Here is an 18,658-nt window from a genome sequence, read left to right as displayed (position 1 = left end):
AAAAAGGGGAAAGCCCCTACAAACACATTGTAAAGTCTGACATTATACGATTATGCATTTATATCCTTTCCCCACCTTTGCAAAGTAGGAAATGAGATGCCTTTGTGTATCTCTTATTTGGTTACAGGATTGATCATTAAAATTTCTTTAAAATGTTTAAATTAATTTCTTTATTTCACATCAACAAATATCCTTCAGTATGCCTAGCTGTTTTTCTCCCGCAGAGTCATTCTATATGAAAAATAATATTTTTGAAAAACAGAAAAGAAAAAATCAGGATAAAAGACCATAAAAAATGTATGAAAATGTGTGCAAGTCACATTTATGGGACTCCTTCCTCTGCAAATGGGTGGATCTACATATTTTCTCAGATCTCCATGCTTATTATTTGCCATTTTATAACATTAACTCTTTTTTTTAAACCCTTAACCTCTGTGTATTGGCTCCTGGGTGGAAGCGTAGTAAGGGTGGGCAATGGGGGTCAAGTGACTTGCCCAGGGTCACACAGCTGGGAAGTGTCAGAGGCAAGATTTGAACCTAGGACCTCCCATCTCTAGGCCTGACTCTCCATTCACTGAGCTACCCAGCTGCCCCTATAACATTAGCTCTTTATATTTATCGTTTTTATTACCATTTATATTTTAAAATATATAATAATATAATATGTAACACAAAATAATATAACTCATATGATTGTTTAAAATACAGAATAAATTGTAATAAATATGCTTATGCCAGGGAAACATTCTCGCATTAGTTATGTCCAAAAATCCATGTCTCATTCTTTTTTCCCTTTTTCCGCCTCACTAAGAAGGTGGATAGCATAATATAGGCTGTACATATATTATTATATACAACATATCTGCCTGTTAGTCATATTTTGAAACAAGATACATATTGCTTAGACTAGAGAAAAATTCACTTAGGCAATAAGGTGAAGAATAGTATATTTCAATCTGTATTCTGACTCAGTTCCTTCCCTGGTGGTAGATAGCCTTTCTCTCTAGATATCTATCATATATAGCTTACTTACTTAATATTTTATTTATCTCCTTAAGATCTTATTTATTTTTTATTAGATTTATCCAGTTCTGAGAGGGGAAGGAAAATCCTTCATTATTATAGTTTTGTTTTCTATTTCCACCTTTAATTCCTTTAGCTTTTCCTTGATAAATTCAAATGCTATTACCTTTGTTGCATATATTTTTAGTATTGATAATATTTCATTATTTATGATACCCTTTAACACAATGTAGTGTCCCTGTTTATCTCTTTTAATTAGATATATTACAGCTTTAACCTTATCTGGAATCATCATTGTCATACCTGCTTTAATTTTTTGTCAGTTAAAGCATAATATATTCTTCTCCATCCTTCTATATTTACTTCATGTATGTTTCTTATTTTTAAATAAATGTATTTTTGAAACATCATATTGTTGAATTTTGGCTTTTAATCTATTCTCCTATCCATTTCCATTTTATGGGTGAATTTATCTCATTCACATTCACAGTTATAATTATTAGTTATGTATTTCTCTCCCTTCTTTTTTTCTTCATTATTTTCCCTTCTTGGTCTCTCTTTTTCTTTTATTCCTCGTCATAAATTTAATTTTCCTCTAATCACTATCTCCCCAATCCCCACTTGTTCTTTGCTATAACCTTTATTTTTTCTCCTCCATCCCTCTAAGATCCCCTCTTTTTTCGCCTCCCCTTATCTTCCTAGTTGTTAATCTATTTATCCTTCTATAAGTTTTTTCCTTATCTCCCTCACTTTCTTATTTCTTAATATAGATGACCCAATAATGCCTATAATCCTTGTCTAAATCCCTTGACCACTTTTTAAAAATCTATATAGCCTTCTATCATTCCTTCTTATCTCCTTATAAATTAAAAAATAACATTTACCCTCCTATTTGTATGTATTATTCCATCTTTTATCCAGATCTGATGAGAATAAAGTTCTAGTATTAACATTATTCTATTCCCTCCCTCCTTTCATAGTAACATTTATTTTATTTATTCCTTTTTATGAGATAGTTATTACAATTAATCCCTCCTCATGCAATTACATTTTTTAACTCATTCTATTGTATTTAATTTTACCTTGAATCTTCTATCTATAAATGTTCTTTCAAACCACTCAATGAACATCATTCTTAAAATTTAAACATATTTTCCCAGAAGAGAAATAAACATTCTGAACTTATTAAATCCTTATATTTGGCTTTTCATTACTCTTTCTGACATATCAACTTTTCCATTCAGTTATAGTCTTTTCTTTAAGAATATTTGAAAGTTTTTTATTTCTTTAAATATACATTTCTTTTCTTGTATGATAACATCCAGCTTGATGGGTAGATTATTCTTGGCTGTTGATCTAGCTCTTTTACTCTTTGAAATGTATTTCATACCCTTCATTGTTTTAATGTAGCAGCTGCCAACTCTTGTGTTATCCTTATAATATTTCCACAGTATTTCAATTGTTTCTTTTTAGCCACTTCTATTTTCTACTTGACCTGGAAGTTAAAAAACTTAGCTATAATGTTCCCAAGACTTTTCCTGCTGGGATCTCTTACAGATGGTGACTGATTAATTTTTTCAAGATCTATTTTAAATCTTTTACTTCCAAAACTTCAGGACAATTGCTTTAATAATTTCTTGAAGGATAGTGTTTAAACTCCATTTTTATTATAATATAATATTATCTCTTCTCATTCTATTTTGCACGTCAGTTGTTTTTTGTAATAAGATGGTTCCTATCTTTTTCTGCTTTTAAATTAAGTTAAATTATTTCTTGTGTTAAGAAGTTGTCAGGTTCCTCTTGCCTAATTCTAATTTTTAATGAATTGTTTTCTTTGGTGAATTTTTGGATTCCTTTTTCCAATTGACTGTTCTTTCTTTCAAAATTTTCTATATCTTTTTTCTTTTCTATTTTTACCTCAACCTCTCTCATTTAGTTTTTAAAGGCTCAAAAATCTTTTTTTTTGGATTTAAATATTTTATTTTTTTAGAAAAATTTTCCATGGTTACATGATTCTTATTTTTACTTTTCCCATCACCTTGCTTCAACCCCCCCCCCCAATATCCAACGCACATTTCTACTGGTTTTTAACATGTGTGATCAATCAAGACTTATTTACATATTATTGATAGTTGCATTGGTGTGGTCATTTCGAGTCTACATCCCCAATCATATCTGCATCAACCTATGTGTTCAAGGGATTGTTTTTCTTCTGTGTTTCCACTCCTACAGTTCTTCCTCTGAATGTGTGTAGCATTCTTTTCCATAAATCCCTCAGAATTGTCAAGGGTCATTGCATTGCTGCTAGTACAGAAGTCCATTACATTTGATTTTACCGCAGTGTATCGGTCTCTGTGTACAATGTTCTTTTGGCTTTGCTCCTTTCACTCTGCATCAATTCCTGGAGGTCTTTCCAGTTCACATGGAATTCCTCCAGTTTATTATTCCTTTGAACACAATAGTATTCCATCACCAGCATATACCCCCAAACACTTGTTTTCCAGTTTTTTGCCACCACAAAAAGCGGGGCTATAAATATTTTCGTACAAGTCTGTTTATCTATGATCTCTTTGAGGGTACAAACCCAGCAATGGTATGGCTGTTTCAAAAGGCAGACAGTCTTTTAGAGCTCTTTGGGCATAGTTCCAAATTCCAGAATGGTTGGATTAGTTCACAACTCTACCAGCAATGCATTAATGTCCCAATTTTGCCACATCCCTTCCAACATTCATTACTCTCCCCTGCTATCATTTTAGCCAATCTACAAGGTGTGAGGTGGTACCTCAGAGTTGTTTTGATTTTTATTTCTCTAATTATTAGAGATTTAGAACATTTTCTCATGTGCTTATTGATAGTTTTGATTTCTTTATCTGAAAAATTGCCTATTCTTGTGCCTTGCCCATTTATCAAGTGGGGAATGGCTTGATTTTTCATACAATTGATTTAGCTCCTTGTATATTTGAGTAATTAGACCTCTGTCAGAGTTTTTTTGTAATAAAGATTTTCCCCCCAGTTTGTTGTTTTGTTTGCATTGTTTTTGTTTGTACAAACCCTTTTTAATTTAATATAATCAAAATTATTTATTTTAAATTTTGTAATTTTTTCTAACTCTTGCTTGGTTTTAAAATTTTCCCTTTCCCATAGATCTGACAAGTATACTATTCTGTGTTGACTTAATTTACTGATAGTTTCCTTCTTTATATTCAAGTCATTCACCCATTCTGAATTTATCTTGGTGTAGGGTGTGAGATGTTGATCTAAACCTAATCTCTCCCATATTGTTTTCCAGTTTTCTCAACAGTTTTTGTCAAATAGTGGATTTTTGTCCCAGAAGTTGGGCTCTTTGGGTTTATCATACACTGTTTTGTTGACATCACTTACCCCAATTCTATTCCACTGATCCTCCCTTCTGTCTGTTAACCAGTATCATATAATTTTGATGATCGCTGCTTTATAGTATAGTTTAATGTCTATTACTGCTAGGCTACCTTCCTTTGTGTGTTTTTTTCATTATTTCCCTTGATATTCTTGATCTTTTGTTCTTCCAAATGAACGTTGTTATAGTTTTTTCTAATTCAGCAAAAAAGTTTTTTGTTAGATTGATAGGTATGGCACTAAATAGGTGAATTAATTTGGGTAGAATGGCCATTTTTATTATGTTAGCTCGTCCTACCCATGAGCACTCAATGTTTTTCCAATTGTTTAGATCTAGTTTTAATTGAATAGTGTTTTGTAGTTGTGTTCATATAATTCCTGTGTTTATTATTGTAGATAGATTCCTAAGTATTTTATATTGTCTAGGATGATTTTAAATGGTGTTTCTCTTTCTACCTCTTGCTGCTGTGATGTGTTGGAAATGTATAGAAATGCTTATGATTTATGTGCATTTATTTTGTGTCCTGCAACTTTGCTAAAGTTGTTGATTATTTCTATTAGCTTTTTAGTTGATTCTCTAAGATTTTTAACGTAGACCATCATATCATCTGCAAAGAGTGATCGTTTAGTCTCCTCATTGCCTATTTTAAAACCTTCAATTTCTTTTTCTTCTCTAATGGCTGCTGCTACTATTTCTAGTACAATGTTAAATAATAGAGGTGATAATGGACATCCTTGTTTCACACCTGATATTATTGGGAAGGCTTCTAATTTATCCTCATTGCATATGATGCTTGTTTATGCTTTTAGATACATGCTGTTTATTATTTTTAGGAAAGGTCCTTCTAGTCCTATACTTTCTAGTGTTTTCAATAGGAATGGATGTTGTATTTTGTCAAAGGCTTTTTCAGCATCTATTGAGATAATTATGTGGTTTTTGTTGGTTTTGTGATAATTAAATTAAGTCTACACAAAGGTGAGAGCATCTTCCAATTCTGGGAGGTCCTAACCCACATGTTCTAGAGTAAGTAACCAATCAAAATTGAGGCACCACCCCCTATGCTTTCTATGAGAAAGTGTCTATTGTGATTGGAGATGTGAATTAGGAGGGAGGAGCAGGAAGTGATGCATAAGAGACCCCTTTAAAAGGAGAGGATCCTCAGTCAGCTGAGGTATTGGGTAGAAGACAGCATTGGGTGAGGACCTCTTCTGGTTCATGGAGGAGTGTTGGAATGCTGAGACTCTGCTGGGACCTCTGACTGCTTCCCTTTGAATTGTCACGTGGATAAGTCAGGCTGACTCTCTTTCTCTTCCCTTGGCGTTTCTGGAGGCTCTAGCCTTAAGGAGGCCTCTCTTATTGGAGGAGGCCTTGTGGCTAGAAGCCTTGTTTAATTAACCTCTGTGCCCCTCTGCTTTGCCTCTAAATTCTTACCTGGACTGGGCATCTGGTCCTGGCCAGAGTTTCTCTCTCTCAATCTCCCTACCTCCAACCTTCCTAATTGTAAATAAATAAACTCCCATAAAAGTCAATTTTGATTTCACATTATTCCTTAATTGGGGAAATTTCCCCTGATGACCACCTTTTAATATATTAAACCCACAAAACCCCTTTTTTCCTCCTTACAGTTTGCTTGTTGATATGGTCAATTATGTGAATGGTTTAACTTATGTTGAACTATCCTTGCATTACTGGTATAAATCCTATCTGATCATAATTAATAACTCTCGTGATCACTTGATAATTTGTTTTTCTTATTTCCTTTTTTAATTAGATTGACCAGCACTATGTCAATTTTGTTTGTTTTTTCAAAGTACCAGCTTCTAGTCTTATTTATTAATTCAATAGTTCTTTTATTTTCAATTTTATTGATTTCTCCTTTAATTTTTATAATCTCTAATTTGTTCTTTAGCTGGGGATTTTTAATTTGTTCCCTTTCTAGTTTTTTGATCTGCATGCCCAGTACATTGATTTTTGCCCTCTCTAATTTGTTAATACATGCACTGAAGGATATAAATTTTCCCCTGAGTACTGCCTTAGCTGCATCCCACAGAGTTTGGTAGGATGTCTCATCATTGTCATTCTCTTCAATGAAATTATTGATTGTTTCTATGATTTCTTCTTTGACAAATTGGTTTTGGAGAATCATATTATTTAATTTCCAATTAGTTTTTGATTTGCCTGTCCAGGTGCCCTTACTAATTGTTATTTTTATTGCATCATGATCTGCGAAGGTTACATTTATTATTTCTGCTCTTTTGCATTTGTTCACAAATGTTTCTGTGCCCTATTACATGGTAAATCTTTGTGAATGTACCATGTGCAGCTGAGAAGAAGGTGTATTCCTTTTGGCCCTATTTATTTTTCTCCACATATCTATTAAATCTAATTTTTCTAGGATTTCATTCACCTCTCTTATCTCTTTCTTATTTATTTTTTGGTTTGATTTATCTAGATCTGAAAGAGGAATATTTAGATCTCCCACTATTATTGTTTTACTATCTATTTCCTTCTTGAGCTCTGCCAGTTTCTCCTTTAGGAATTTGGATGCTATATCATTTTGTGCATACATGTTGAGTACTGTTATTTTCTCATTGTCTATGCTGCCTTTTTTAAATTTTTAAATTTTTTTTTATTTTAAACCCTTAACTTCTGTGTATTGACTTATAGGTGGAAGAGTGGTAAGGGTAGGCAATGGGGGGGTCAAGTGACTTGCCCAGGGTCACACAGCTGGGAAGTGTCTGAGGCCGGATCTGAACCTAGGACCTCCCGTCTCTAGGCCTGGCTCTCAATTCACTGAGCTACCCAGCTGCCCCCTCTATGCTGCCTTTTATCAGGATGTAATTAACTTCCTTGTCTCTTTTAATCAGATCTATTTTTCCTTTGGCTTTGTCAGAAATCATGATCATCACTCCTGCCTTCTTTTTCTCATTTGAAGCCCAAAAGATTTTGCTCCAGCCCTTGACCTTAAACCTGTGTATGTCCACCTGCCTCATATGTGGTTCTTGTAGACAACATATGTTAGGATTTTGGTTTCTGATCCACTCTGCTATTTGCTTCCATTTTATGGGCGAGTTCATCCCATTTACATTCAGAGTTATAATTATCGGTTGTGTATTCCCCACATTTTGGTATCTTCTCCTAGTTCTACCTCTTTTTCTTATGCTATTTCCTTTTAAACCAGTGGCTTAAAAATCTGAGAATTCTTTTTGGCTTGTGAAAATTTTATATTTTCCTTTAATGTTTTACAAGTATATGTCTTAATTTAACTGTCTAGTGAATCAAATTATGATATTTTTTTTTATTTCTATAGAAGCCCTCTCCTTTTTGATTCTTTGTCTTTTCCTTGCCCATTTTTTAATTTTTAATTTTTAGTGGCCTATTCCTTGTAAATTTTATGTCAATGTCAGGTTCTTCTCTTCCACCACCCCCCCAATCTTCCATCTTCCTTTCCCATTCTATTTCTGTGTCTGTGTCTGTGTTTCTCTGTATGATAATGTTTCAGGGTTTAGTATATTATTATTTCCTGATCTCTCTGGGGATGTCTTTGATCATCTGTTCTTTTAATTTCTATATTATAAGGTCCTCAATGAAGTTATCACTTTCACCACTCCTGCTCTGTGGTTTCTTCTTACTCCTATTGTCCAACAATCAGGAACTCCATTTCCCAGGGTTCACTCACTTTTGTATTCTCTCCTATTCTTCTATAGTCATAGTTTGATAGTTAGCACATGTAAGCCCTGACATTTTATCAACTACCCACACAGCCAGTTGAAGCTGAGGCTTTGACTGCTAATTTTGTCATTAGGCAACTATCTGGAATCCTCCCAGCTTCTTCTCAAGTTGTCTAACATTGGGCAATTATTTCTCCCTGACTCCTGAGCACTTTTGCTGCCTTAAGAAGCACTATTTTTAATATTTTAGGGGAATTTGTAGAGTGAGACAATCTTTGGTCCTATTCCACCATCTTCTCAAAATGTAATATGCAACATTAACTTCTGATTTTTTGCCCCTGGTTTTTCCATTTTCATTGTTGTGGACATTGTGTATATTATTCTCTTGATTTAGCTGATTTCTCTCTGCCTCAAGTCATGATACTCTTTCTATGATTTCTTTATATTAAAAATTTCTTATAGCATAGTAATATTCCATTACATTCATGCAACACAATTTATTTACCCAGGTCTGCTTGATGGAGATCAACTTTGTTCTTTGCTATCACAAAAAGTACTGACCTATATCTATATTTATCTATATCTATATATCTCAATATGCTTTCCTTATGGCATCAGTTCATCTGTCTTCCCATGCTTTTCTGTATTCCTCCTATTTACTGTTATAATAGTACAAAATTCTAATACATTTATGCACCAAATTGAGTTTAGTAATTTTCTAATAGCTGTCCATCTGCTTTCCTTCAGTTTTTTAAATATATTACCAAAAAATCCTGCTATAAATATAAATATATTTGGATGGGAGAAATAAATTAAAGAAAGAATGGGAAATGGGTTTGCCTTAAGGTAAATACTGCCAAACACCATTAAAAATGTGAGTCATTGGATTATCCATTTCTATTCCTCAGGCTTGTTCTAAGGAATCCACTGCTGGGATACTATATAATGCTAGGCTTCAATTCTAACGCAAGGGTTGCCCATGTGTCAGAGATCTAAGTGATGATAAATGCTTCCTAGATCCCAATTGCAATCTCATGTCACATGTTCTCATGAGCTAAGGGTTCTGAACCATAGGAAGCTATTCCTTATACCACCTCAGCCCCATGTGGAGTGAAGTCATCTGGCCTACTGCTAGTCCCAGGTCTTCATGTACCATTTTAATTCATTGGCTAATACCTCTCTACCAAGGGCAAATTTGCACATCCAACACAATTTTATCTACACACAGACTTCATGTGACAGAGTTATCTGGCTTGGTACTAATGATCCCTGAGATCCTTTACTCCTCCCAATCCAGATCTCCAAACTGGTCCTTGAATGACATTTAGTGCTTGAAGTTAATAACCAGGCCAAAATGGAAAAGACTGAAGATCAACAAAGCTTAACCTACTTTATTCTGTTATCAAACAAAAAGGAACATATTAGAGTAATTGGTCTGAATTTTGGAAAGGACACAAAGAAAAGGCAACCAAGGAACTGATAAAATGATAAGAAATAAACAATGATGAAAAGGGTCCAAAATAATGAATAAAAGTACTATTGTAGGAAAGAAATAATTTAAATTAAATTAAATTAAATTTTTTATTATTTTATTTATATAATTTAAATTATATAATTTAATTTAAAAATCCATAACAAAAGGGAAAATTCAACAAAAAAATCTATGTCTCAGAAATGAGAGTAAAATGGATGAAATATGGTCCAGCGAGGATTAAATAAGAGGAATAAAGGAAATCTAATTTGGAGTTAGAACTCTCAAAAAAGAATTTGGTTAATCTAAACAACCTTCTAAAGAATTTAGAACAAAAGAGAGATTACCTTGAACCAGTTTATTCTTTGCCAAAGAGATCAACAGATTTGGAATGCAGATATTTTTGGATAAAATCAAAGGATAAGAAGATTGGGGGAAAAAAACCATGAATTTTCCACATGCCAAGGAAACTGAACTGGGAGATAAGAGGACAAAGATGTAGTTTACCTTCATAGTCTCTGACCTTCTCCACTTCCATGTTATGTTTCTTATCATCCACTGACATTCCCTCAGAAACCAGATATATTCATTATTTTTTAAACACCTGAGAATGAAGTTCACCTAGTCTAGGAAACCTAACTTCACTAGGACATCCACATGCTCCTCTCTAATATCCTTACATATCTTGTGATTCAATTACCTACTAGTGGCTCTTCTCCCCATCAGACTTTTCTAGTTCAAATATCATTTTCTTTGTTGGAAGAAAGCAATGCAAAATATAAGTGCAATAGCTCTGCATTTATTCACTCTTGGTTATAGTATCCTATCCACTCTAATTCTGTCATATCTCTTGCCAGCATCTCTTCTTTTCCTCAATGTAGCTAACAAAAAACAGAACACGCCTTTTTTCTTTTTCTTTGCTTTCTTTTTAAAGTTTAATTTATTCTAAGATCTTGCTACTGTTATGACAGGCCCATGCCACATTTTGTTAAAGAAAATGCATCTTCTCTAACCTTCCTTCTTCTTCACATATATTTTTTTATAATTAAAATTTGTTTAAATCCTTTTCTTCTGTCTTAGAATCAAATTGTGTATTGGTTCTGAGGCAGAAGAGTAGTAAGGGTTAGGAAATGGGAGTTATGTGACTTTATCAAGATCATACAACTAAGAAGTATCTGAGGTCAGATTTGAACCCAGGACCTACTGTCTCTAATCCAGATTCTCAATCCACTTAGCCAACTAGTAGTCTATAAAGTTTTGAGAACTTTCACCTCTCAAAACTGAATAATGCTATCCAACATATGTTATGCTCACTTCCCTTGTGCTTACCTTCTTATTTACTGATGACCAGTAATTTAACATGATTGGGAAGATGTTTTCAAACTCAGTAGGATTTCTTAAATTTTCTTAGGCCATAATGGCTCTTAATTTGAAATTCTCAATGTAGGGCTGTTTTGGCTCATACACACAAATATTGCATAAAATAACCAAGTATCAGATGAAATTCTGCTTCATGTTGACAACATAAAATATTTCATATTGATTTTATCTTGATACAATAAAACCAAGTGTATCATGTCGTTGTTTGCCTTTCCATGTAAAACCTATGAGCCATTCTTTTGTTTGGTTGTATTTAAAGAATAGAAGAGGCCAAAAGAACAGAGAAAAAATCCAAATATGACAAGTGATTATTAATAACTTTAAAGAGAATTTTCAGTTGAACCCTGCTAGTTAAAATTTGAGAAATGAGAGGAAAGGAAATACAGGGAAAGAGTGAAGAAAGCTTTTTTCTAGCAGTAGGATGAGAAAAAGAAGAGAGATATAGGTTGGTTTAACTGTGACAAATCATTGAACCACAACAACCCGACTAAGACCATTTGTAAAATTCACTTATGGACTAGTGCATTGTACCACTGAAGTAATAGATTAGCAAGATTTGTAATTACAAGATAGTGTTTACATATACTCTGATACTTCAAAAAGGCTTAAAGATATTCCTGGAATTTTTACTTCTTAAGTTGAATGTTGCCTCCCTCTCAGTTCCTGTTTAAATTATTCATGTTTTCTTTCCATATCTAATAAAATTAGTTGACTTTACATTTCCTTCCAGCCAGCTCAGAATCTATAATCCAATAAATAAGCATCAAAAAGACAACTAGAATTAATATCAGAAGGTCTGAGTTTTGAAACCAATTCTGTTACTAATTTATTTTATTTTATTGGACAGATTATTTTGCTTTCCAGAAACTGTTTCTTTCTATATACTATGATGATGTTGGACTCTATTTTTCTAAGGATCCATTTCATATCTAATGTTTGACAAAGGTCTCTGTGAATTTTTCCCAAGAGCCTTTAAAGCCACTTGTTTGCCCTTGTAGTAGTGGTGGTACAAACATCACCATCTAATTACCCTTTCAGACACTGTCTGTGGAACGAGGTCTGAAAAATCCCATAAGAATACTCTCCATCTTACCACTTCAGATCCTTGCTGAAGCTCTCCCTTAAAAACTGCCCCATTGTTTACTTATTTGAAGGCAACTGTGAAGGTAGTAAGAATGCTTAGTGTCATTTGTACTTAGATGTCATAGCAAATACATATACTAATGCCTTTCCTCCAACTTTCCCATAGAAAGTGTTCACTTTTGGCATCCAGGAATCAGAAAAGGTAAGAGAAATTGGCAAACTCTATAATATTTATTTAAGAGCAAATACTGAGCAACATTTCATGCATATTAGATTTTATGAAAATTTCTGCTTAAAAATGAACAAATTAAGTGGGAACCGACATTTAGGAAATCCGGGTTTTAGTCCTTGGCAATGGTACTAACTCACTCTACATCTTTGAGAAGGTCAGTTGACTTTTCTGAATTTTAGTTTTCTCCTTTCTGAAGCAAATAATTGGGTTAGATGACCTCTAAGATTCCTTCCACTTATAATATTCTTTGGAGTTTTTCATTTGATGATGAGAGCAAAAAATCATTGTCAGAATCCCCATTTTTATCATGTAGATTCGTAACTGGTGATTATTATAAAATGATTGAAAACTCCCATCTAACCATTCTTTCACTGTCTGTCATTATGTATATACATATTATGATGTGTGATCTTAGCTAAGTCAATATCTCTACCCTTTAACTTTCCCATCTGTAAAATGTGAGAGTTGAGGCAGATGATATCTAATATTTTCCCTATCATGTCCTATGATTGCCCTTATTGCTATAATAATGTCTATTTATCTGGACTTGGTTATACAGTCACTGCCCCAGAGGATCCTCTCCCAAAGACTAGGCACAAGAATGATCAGGGATATTATCTAAGTGGAAACCTACTTCTGGGGAAACTTGAACAATGCCAATAGTAAACTCATTATTTCCAGATGAAGATGTCAGGTACAGAATCTTAACAGGAAGCATGTTACATTACATACACCTTGTTTAAGTTGTGTATGCTCTTCTAAACTACTTTTTTGGATGAACTAGAGTCTTTCTCTCAAAACACAGCCAGAGTTTTCCCATCATGGGGACTTTGTTTATACTGTCTCCTCTATTTTAAATGGAAAAGCACATTATTTCTCTTCCATGAAGTCTTGTTCAGTCTACTCAGGCATAATCTGTCTTTCTATGGAACTCAACATTTTATTTGTTCCTCTCCTAGGCACTATTCTGTTACAGACTTTTGACATATTTGTACCCATTTATTTTCTACACATATCTACTACTACTGGAAGTTCCACAGAGTCAGTAACTGAAATTTATTCATCATTCAATCATTCTACAGCATTGGATCATGGTGCTTATTTTAAGAGGCATTTTAGAGTTGTCTGAGGGAAGTATGTTGGGGAGGCAGTCCAGGCTTAACACAGAGCATCTAGATGGGACAGTCCTTATGTCTTTTCAGATCAATTAGCACACATCAGCTCAATAGTGTTGAAGGACCCACTGAGCAGTTATATGCATCCTCATATCCAAGGTAACACAACGAGGCTCAGGTAATTGATTTGCTTGAGTACTCCAGCAAAGGAGGTTTCAGAAGTAAGTATTTTCCATTTGAATTATACTATCCAGGGTACTGGAATTCAGTACTATTTTTTATGGGCTCCCAACAGTTTTCTTTTCTTTTCTTTTTTTAAAACTTTTACTTTCTGTCTTGGAATTAATACGTGTGTTGGTTCTAAGGCAGAGGAGTGGTAAGGGATAGGCAATGGGGGTTAAGTGACTTGCCCAGGGTCACACAGCTAGGAAGTGTCTGAGGCCACATTTCAATTTAGGACCTCCTGTCTCTAATCCAGATTCTCAATCCACTGAGCCAACAATCTGCCTCCTCTCAAGAGTTTCTTAAGAATATTCTCCTGGGGAAGTGAGTTACTTTAGTAATAACATCTAAATCTTAAATATTCTCTTACTGATGTGAATTCTTTAACTAATATAATGAACAATAATCCAATGCAGTGGGAGAATCAAACTTTGATTCCACAAACTGACTTTGGTAGTTACTAAAAACAGAAGATATGTCTAGCTTGGTATTTAAAGTGCCCTTATAATGAGTTTCCTTGTGTAATTATAAGCTAACTCTTTAGGTTGCTTAAAGGAAAAGATAAAAAAAATTGGAAGCTATTGAAAATTAAAGGTAAAAATTCAGATGAATTTTATAACAACAATTTACATTTACAGAATATTTTCAGATTTATAAGCACTTATGCTAACAAGAACCTTGAAGAGTAGGGATGCTAGTAGTATTACTTGCATTTTGTAGAAGCAAACTCTCAGATTGAGATAGATATGTGATAAATATATATGTACATATATGTGCATATATACATGTTAATACAAAAAGTTTTTGTGATTATTTTTAGCACACGGAGCTTCTATTAGAAATGTCCAAGGATATTGCCTTATGAATTTGTGGTTTTGCCCATATTCATTCAGTTTATCATTGTCAGAAGAAGAATCTGACCCAAGGGATTCCTGACACTAAAAATAGTACTTCATCAACTTCTTCATCTATTCTTAATATATTAATGCTAAAGAGAAATATGCACACTGTACTCTGTCATCTATGTTCAAGTTCACCAATGAAAATTTTTAAAAAATTTAACATTATCCTATAATTAAGCCATTTCTAGCTTAAAGAAAGAGAGGTGTCCAAATTGGTATAGTCCCCGTCATACTCTCCTCCATACAGCTGTCCTAAGAAAGTCTGAGGTAACATTTAGAGGAATCTTGTAAAAAGAAAATCACTATATGTTAAATATATAGTTTTAGGATAATGTTCCAAATGGTTAAGTATATAAATCATCATCCAATTTCTTCCTATTACATTTGCTTCAAAGATTCGAAGTGACTCTTTTCAGAAATCAGTGTTGATAATATACTCTCTTCTGGGTAATAAAAAGTTTCCCACTGAATGAAAATGAGAATGTTTTCCTTTGATGGATCCTTGGCCAAAGAACAGGGGGAAGAAAAAACAAAAGAAAACAAAAAGGGCTTTTCTGTTTAGATCTCAATTTTTTGGTGGCCTTGACCATTCACGCATCTTCCCTGGAGTCGAGGAGAAGTCTAGAAAGGGGTTTTAGACTGCAGAACATATATCTTATTTTTAGATTCATTAAAATTGAATCTTTAAACATACAGAATAGATAAAAGGAATATATTGGATGAATAAGTTATAATCTCTGTCTTCATGGAGGAAAAGGAGGCAAAGTAAAAAAAAATGAAAAAAATGCACCAAGACAAAGAACAAAGTAAAAAGGGTGGAAAAAGACATGGATATTCTTGAGAAGGAATGATGCAGATGAAGGGAACTGGTGAATGAACTGAATTTTCTATCATTTCCTTTTCAACCAAATGCCACCATTACCATTTTTATTTTGTGATTCTTGGACATTAAGTCAATAAGCATTTGTTAAATGTCTTCTATTTGTCAGGAACTAGACTAATTGCTGGGAAAAATTTACAGTTCAGGATTCTCTCTTAGCAAACATTGTGTTTATGGTTGAAACATTTTCTTGACTTAAAATCTTGTGCAATTTTTCTCCATTAAAGCTCAGCCAATTTGTCCACAAATCCCATGAGGGAGCCTGTGCTGTGTAAAACTTCTTCTCCCTGAGACAAGAGGCATCATCTTGTTGAATGGCATTGAATAATCAAACACGGGTGACGGAGTTTATACTACAAGGTTTCTCAGAGACACCTCAACTCCAAATAGTCTTGTTTATTGCCTTTCTTTTTCTTTATCTCACTGCCCTCACAGGAAATATTCTCATTGTGATGACCATCAGTCTGGACTCAGGTCTCCATACACCCATGTATTTTTTCCTTGCCAACTTGGCCATTTTGGATATTGGCTGTACATCCACAGTTCTGCCCAAATTGCTGGAGAATCTTGTTGTGGAAAAGAAATCCATCTCCTATGAAGGCTGCATGACACAGCTATATTTCCTCTCTTGTTTTTTGGGCACTGAGCTTCTGCTTTTCACAGTGATGGCTTATGACAGATATGTGGCTATCTGCCATCCCTTACATTATAGCACTATGTTGAGTAGGATGGTTTGTGTGTTATTAGTGACCAGTGTGTGGGTCACCAGTGCCCTCGTCTCATTATTACACACTGGTCTAATGGTGAGATTAACCTTTTGTGGTCCTAATGAAATTCAGCACTTTCTGTGTGAAATTCCTACTTTGTTGTTGCTTTCCTGCAGCTCTACATATCTGAACAACATTGTAATAATCATGGCAGATGTTTATTTTGGGGTGATCAATTTTGTACTCACTATGGTATCCTATGGCTTCATCATTTCTAACATCCTAAAGATCCGCACCACTGAGGGGAAGAAGAAAGCCTTCTCTACCTGTTCCTCCCACCTCATGGTAGTCAGCATTTATTATTCGACAATCATATATACTTATTTTTTCCCAGGTTCTGGCTCCTCAGTGGATAATGGTCAAGTGGTGGCTCTCTTGTATACTGCATTTTGCCCCACCTTAAACCCTCTTATATATACTTTAAGGAATAAGGATTTTAAAACTGCCCTCAAGAAAATATTTCTATTCATTCATTAAATAACTGAAATTGGTGAAAATAAATTACTTTCAATGTTATATCGGTGGTGCTATTATGAGACTCAAATGTAAGAGATGATATAAAGTTTGTTAATTCCTTTATGTCAGACTAATAGATTATAGATGTCTAGAAGAGGAATTGGTTTTCTAAGAATATGATGAGTTCCCAATATCTAGACTACCTGTTATGTCCTAGAGGGTCTTTTCACTTTATGTTTCTCTTGGAAATCTATTATTTCTGTGGTGGAACCATATGTAGATCAAAGCTTACTATTTTAAACTTTTTTTATTTATGGGTTTTATTTTGGGGTTTTGATTTTATATAAATCTTGTCTTATAGTGAGGTAATATGGAAATATATTTTGCATGATAATACATGTATAATCAATATCAAATTGTTTAAACTAGCTCTTTGAGTGGGTGGAGGGAAGAAATGGAGGAGACAATTTGGATTAAATAAAATTATAAAACATATGTTGAAAATTCTTATTACATATAATGAGGAAAATAATGTATTTAAATAAAGACAAAAGAAATCTATCATTTCTCAAAAAAGTTTAGTCTAAGAGTCTAAACAGAAAAAATGTGGGGAGGTGGTTATTGTCTATTGTGACATGTTGATGGGTGGTTAGTTATTTCATTTGTTAGCACATTAATTCCTATTTCTGGCATAGTTTTTATAGATAGAAAATTAGCTAAGTCCAGATGCATTTAGTTGAAAGATGTAAGGTTTGTTCTCTTTTGGGGTACTTATTTATTTCTTTTAATATTCACAAGGCTGTTTCTAGATGAAGGAATTAATCTTGGTAACACAAAGGGTCTCTAGGGAATGTAGTATGCTTAAAATGTTTCAACATCACATTCTTTAAGGAAAAAACCAAAGAAAATGGCATCCATCCTGATTAAATTTTATCATGGACATTGTGTCTACTGGTGGAATACTTGGTGTTCATTATTATAAGTTAAATATAACAATGAGGTTAATGAGAGGAAAGGAAATTGGTTGTTGGCAACCAGGGCATCACATAATACTAAAAAGCTCCTAATGAAACTGTAGATAAAGTATGAACAGAAGGTGCAGAGTAGTAACAATGTTGTTGTTTCCTCATTTTTTAGTTATATCTGAATAAGAATAAAGAAGAAAAGAACAAATCATGACAAATTAATCCCATTTCTCTTGTTGACAGATTACTCAAACTAGTAGATCTCTTTCTAATTTTCACTGAATTGGCATGCCACAGGGGGAATTAAACTATATCAATATTTTTAGCTTCACCATCAATGAATCCCAGAGAACAAGGAGGCTAAAACTCCGGAAAGTTAATATTAATCTGTTTCTTTTTTAGCCTCCAACACAGTCTTTGGATTTTAAAACTATTAAATGTTTGATCTTAGAATAAAGCACTGAACTGTATGTCCCTGAGGTCATGGGTACAGTGCTCTTGCCTTTTGTCGACCCTGGGCAGAAACACTGCACATGCACTGTGCTGTGCCCCCAAAGTTACTCTTGGCATCAATAAGACCTGCCTTTTATCCTGACTGAGGTCTGAATCCCCCAACCAGAAAAGTTCAGGAAAGGGGCACCCCAAATAGCATAAACTGACAGAAGGGATAAGTAGTTAGCCTGCTTCTTGGCACCATTAAATCAGGAGGGCATCTGTTCTGACTTTGGGCTGACTCAGCTGGCCTCTGAGGAGGTAGCCACCCACAGGGCTTATGTTTTTCTCTCTCTCTTTCTCTATATAATAAATAATTATAAAATTAAGATATCATCTCCAGATAATTTTATTTTTTTAATTTTTAAATTCATTTTCCTACCAGTTACAGGCAATAACACATCCCCACACAAGTTTTCCTAAGATATATGATGGAACTTACCTCCCTGCCTCCCTTCATTTCCCCCTCCTAGTGCTGGTAGTGTAATGCAGGGTTGCAGCAGAAGCTTTTTGCTTTTGCAAATTCAACTCTTACAGCCCTGGCAGTTAGAGGTTTTAGAATGTTCACAGAAAGACAGTTGGAGCATGATTCTATAAATAGTCCTGAAGCTCCAACTGAGGAG

General features: G+C 34.0%; 1 protein-coding gene across 1 annotated transcript; it reads left to right on the top strand.

Moving 5' to 3' along the window:
- The first annotated feature begins 15,669 nt into the window (after positions 1-15,669).
- LOC123236469 (olfactory receptor 13A1-like) lies at positions 15,670-16,599 on the top strand. The gene has a single exon (XM_044662865.1). The coding sequence runs from the start codon at positions 15,670-15,672 to the stop codon at positions 16,597-16,599; it is 930 nt and encodes a 309-aa protein (XP_044518800.1).
- The last annotated feature ends 2,059 nt before the right edge of the window (positions 16,600-18,658 follow it).

This window comes from Gracilinanus agilis, chromosome 2 (genome assembly GCF_016433145.1).
Source record: "Gracilinanus agilis isolate LMUSP501 chromosome 2, AgileGrace, whole genome shotgun sequence".
NCBI classification, from domain to species: Eukaryota; Metazoa; Chordata; class Mammalia; order Didelphimorphia; family Didelphidae; genus Gracilinanus; species Gracilinanus agilis.
Note: the sequence above shows the minus strand (reverse complement) of the source record. Positions and strands in the feature narration are given on the sequence as shown.

Excerpts from the sequence above, each read along its gene's own strand:
- LOC123236469 (XM_044662865.1), top strand. The coding sequence starts at position 15,670 with ATGGCATTGAATAATCAAACACGGGTGACGGAGTTTATACTACAAGGT.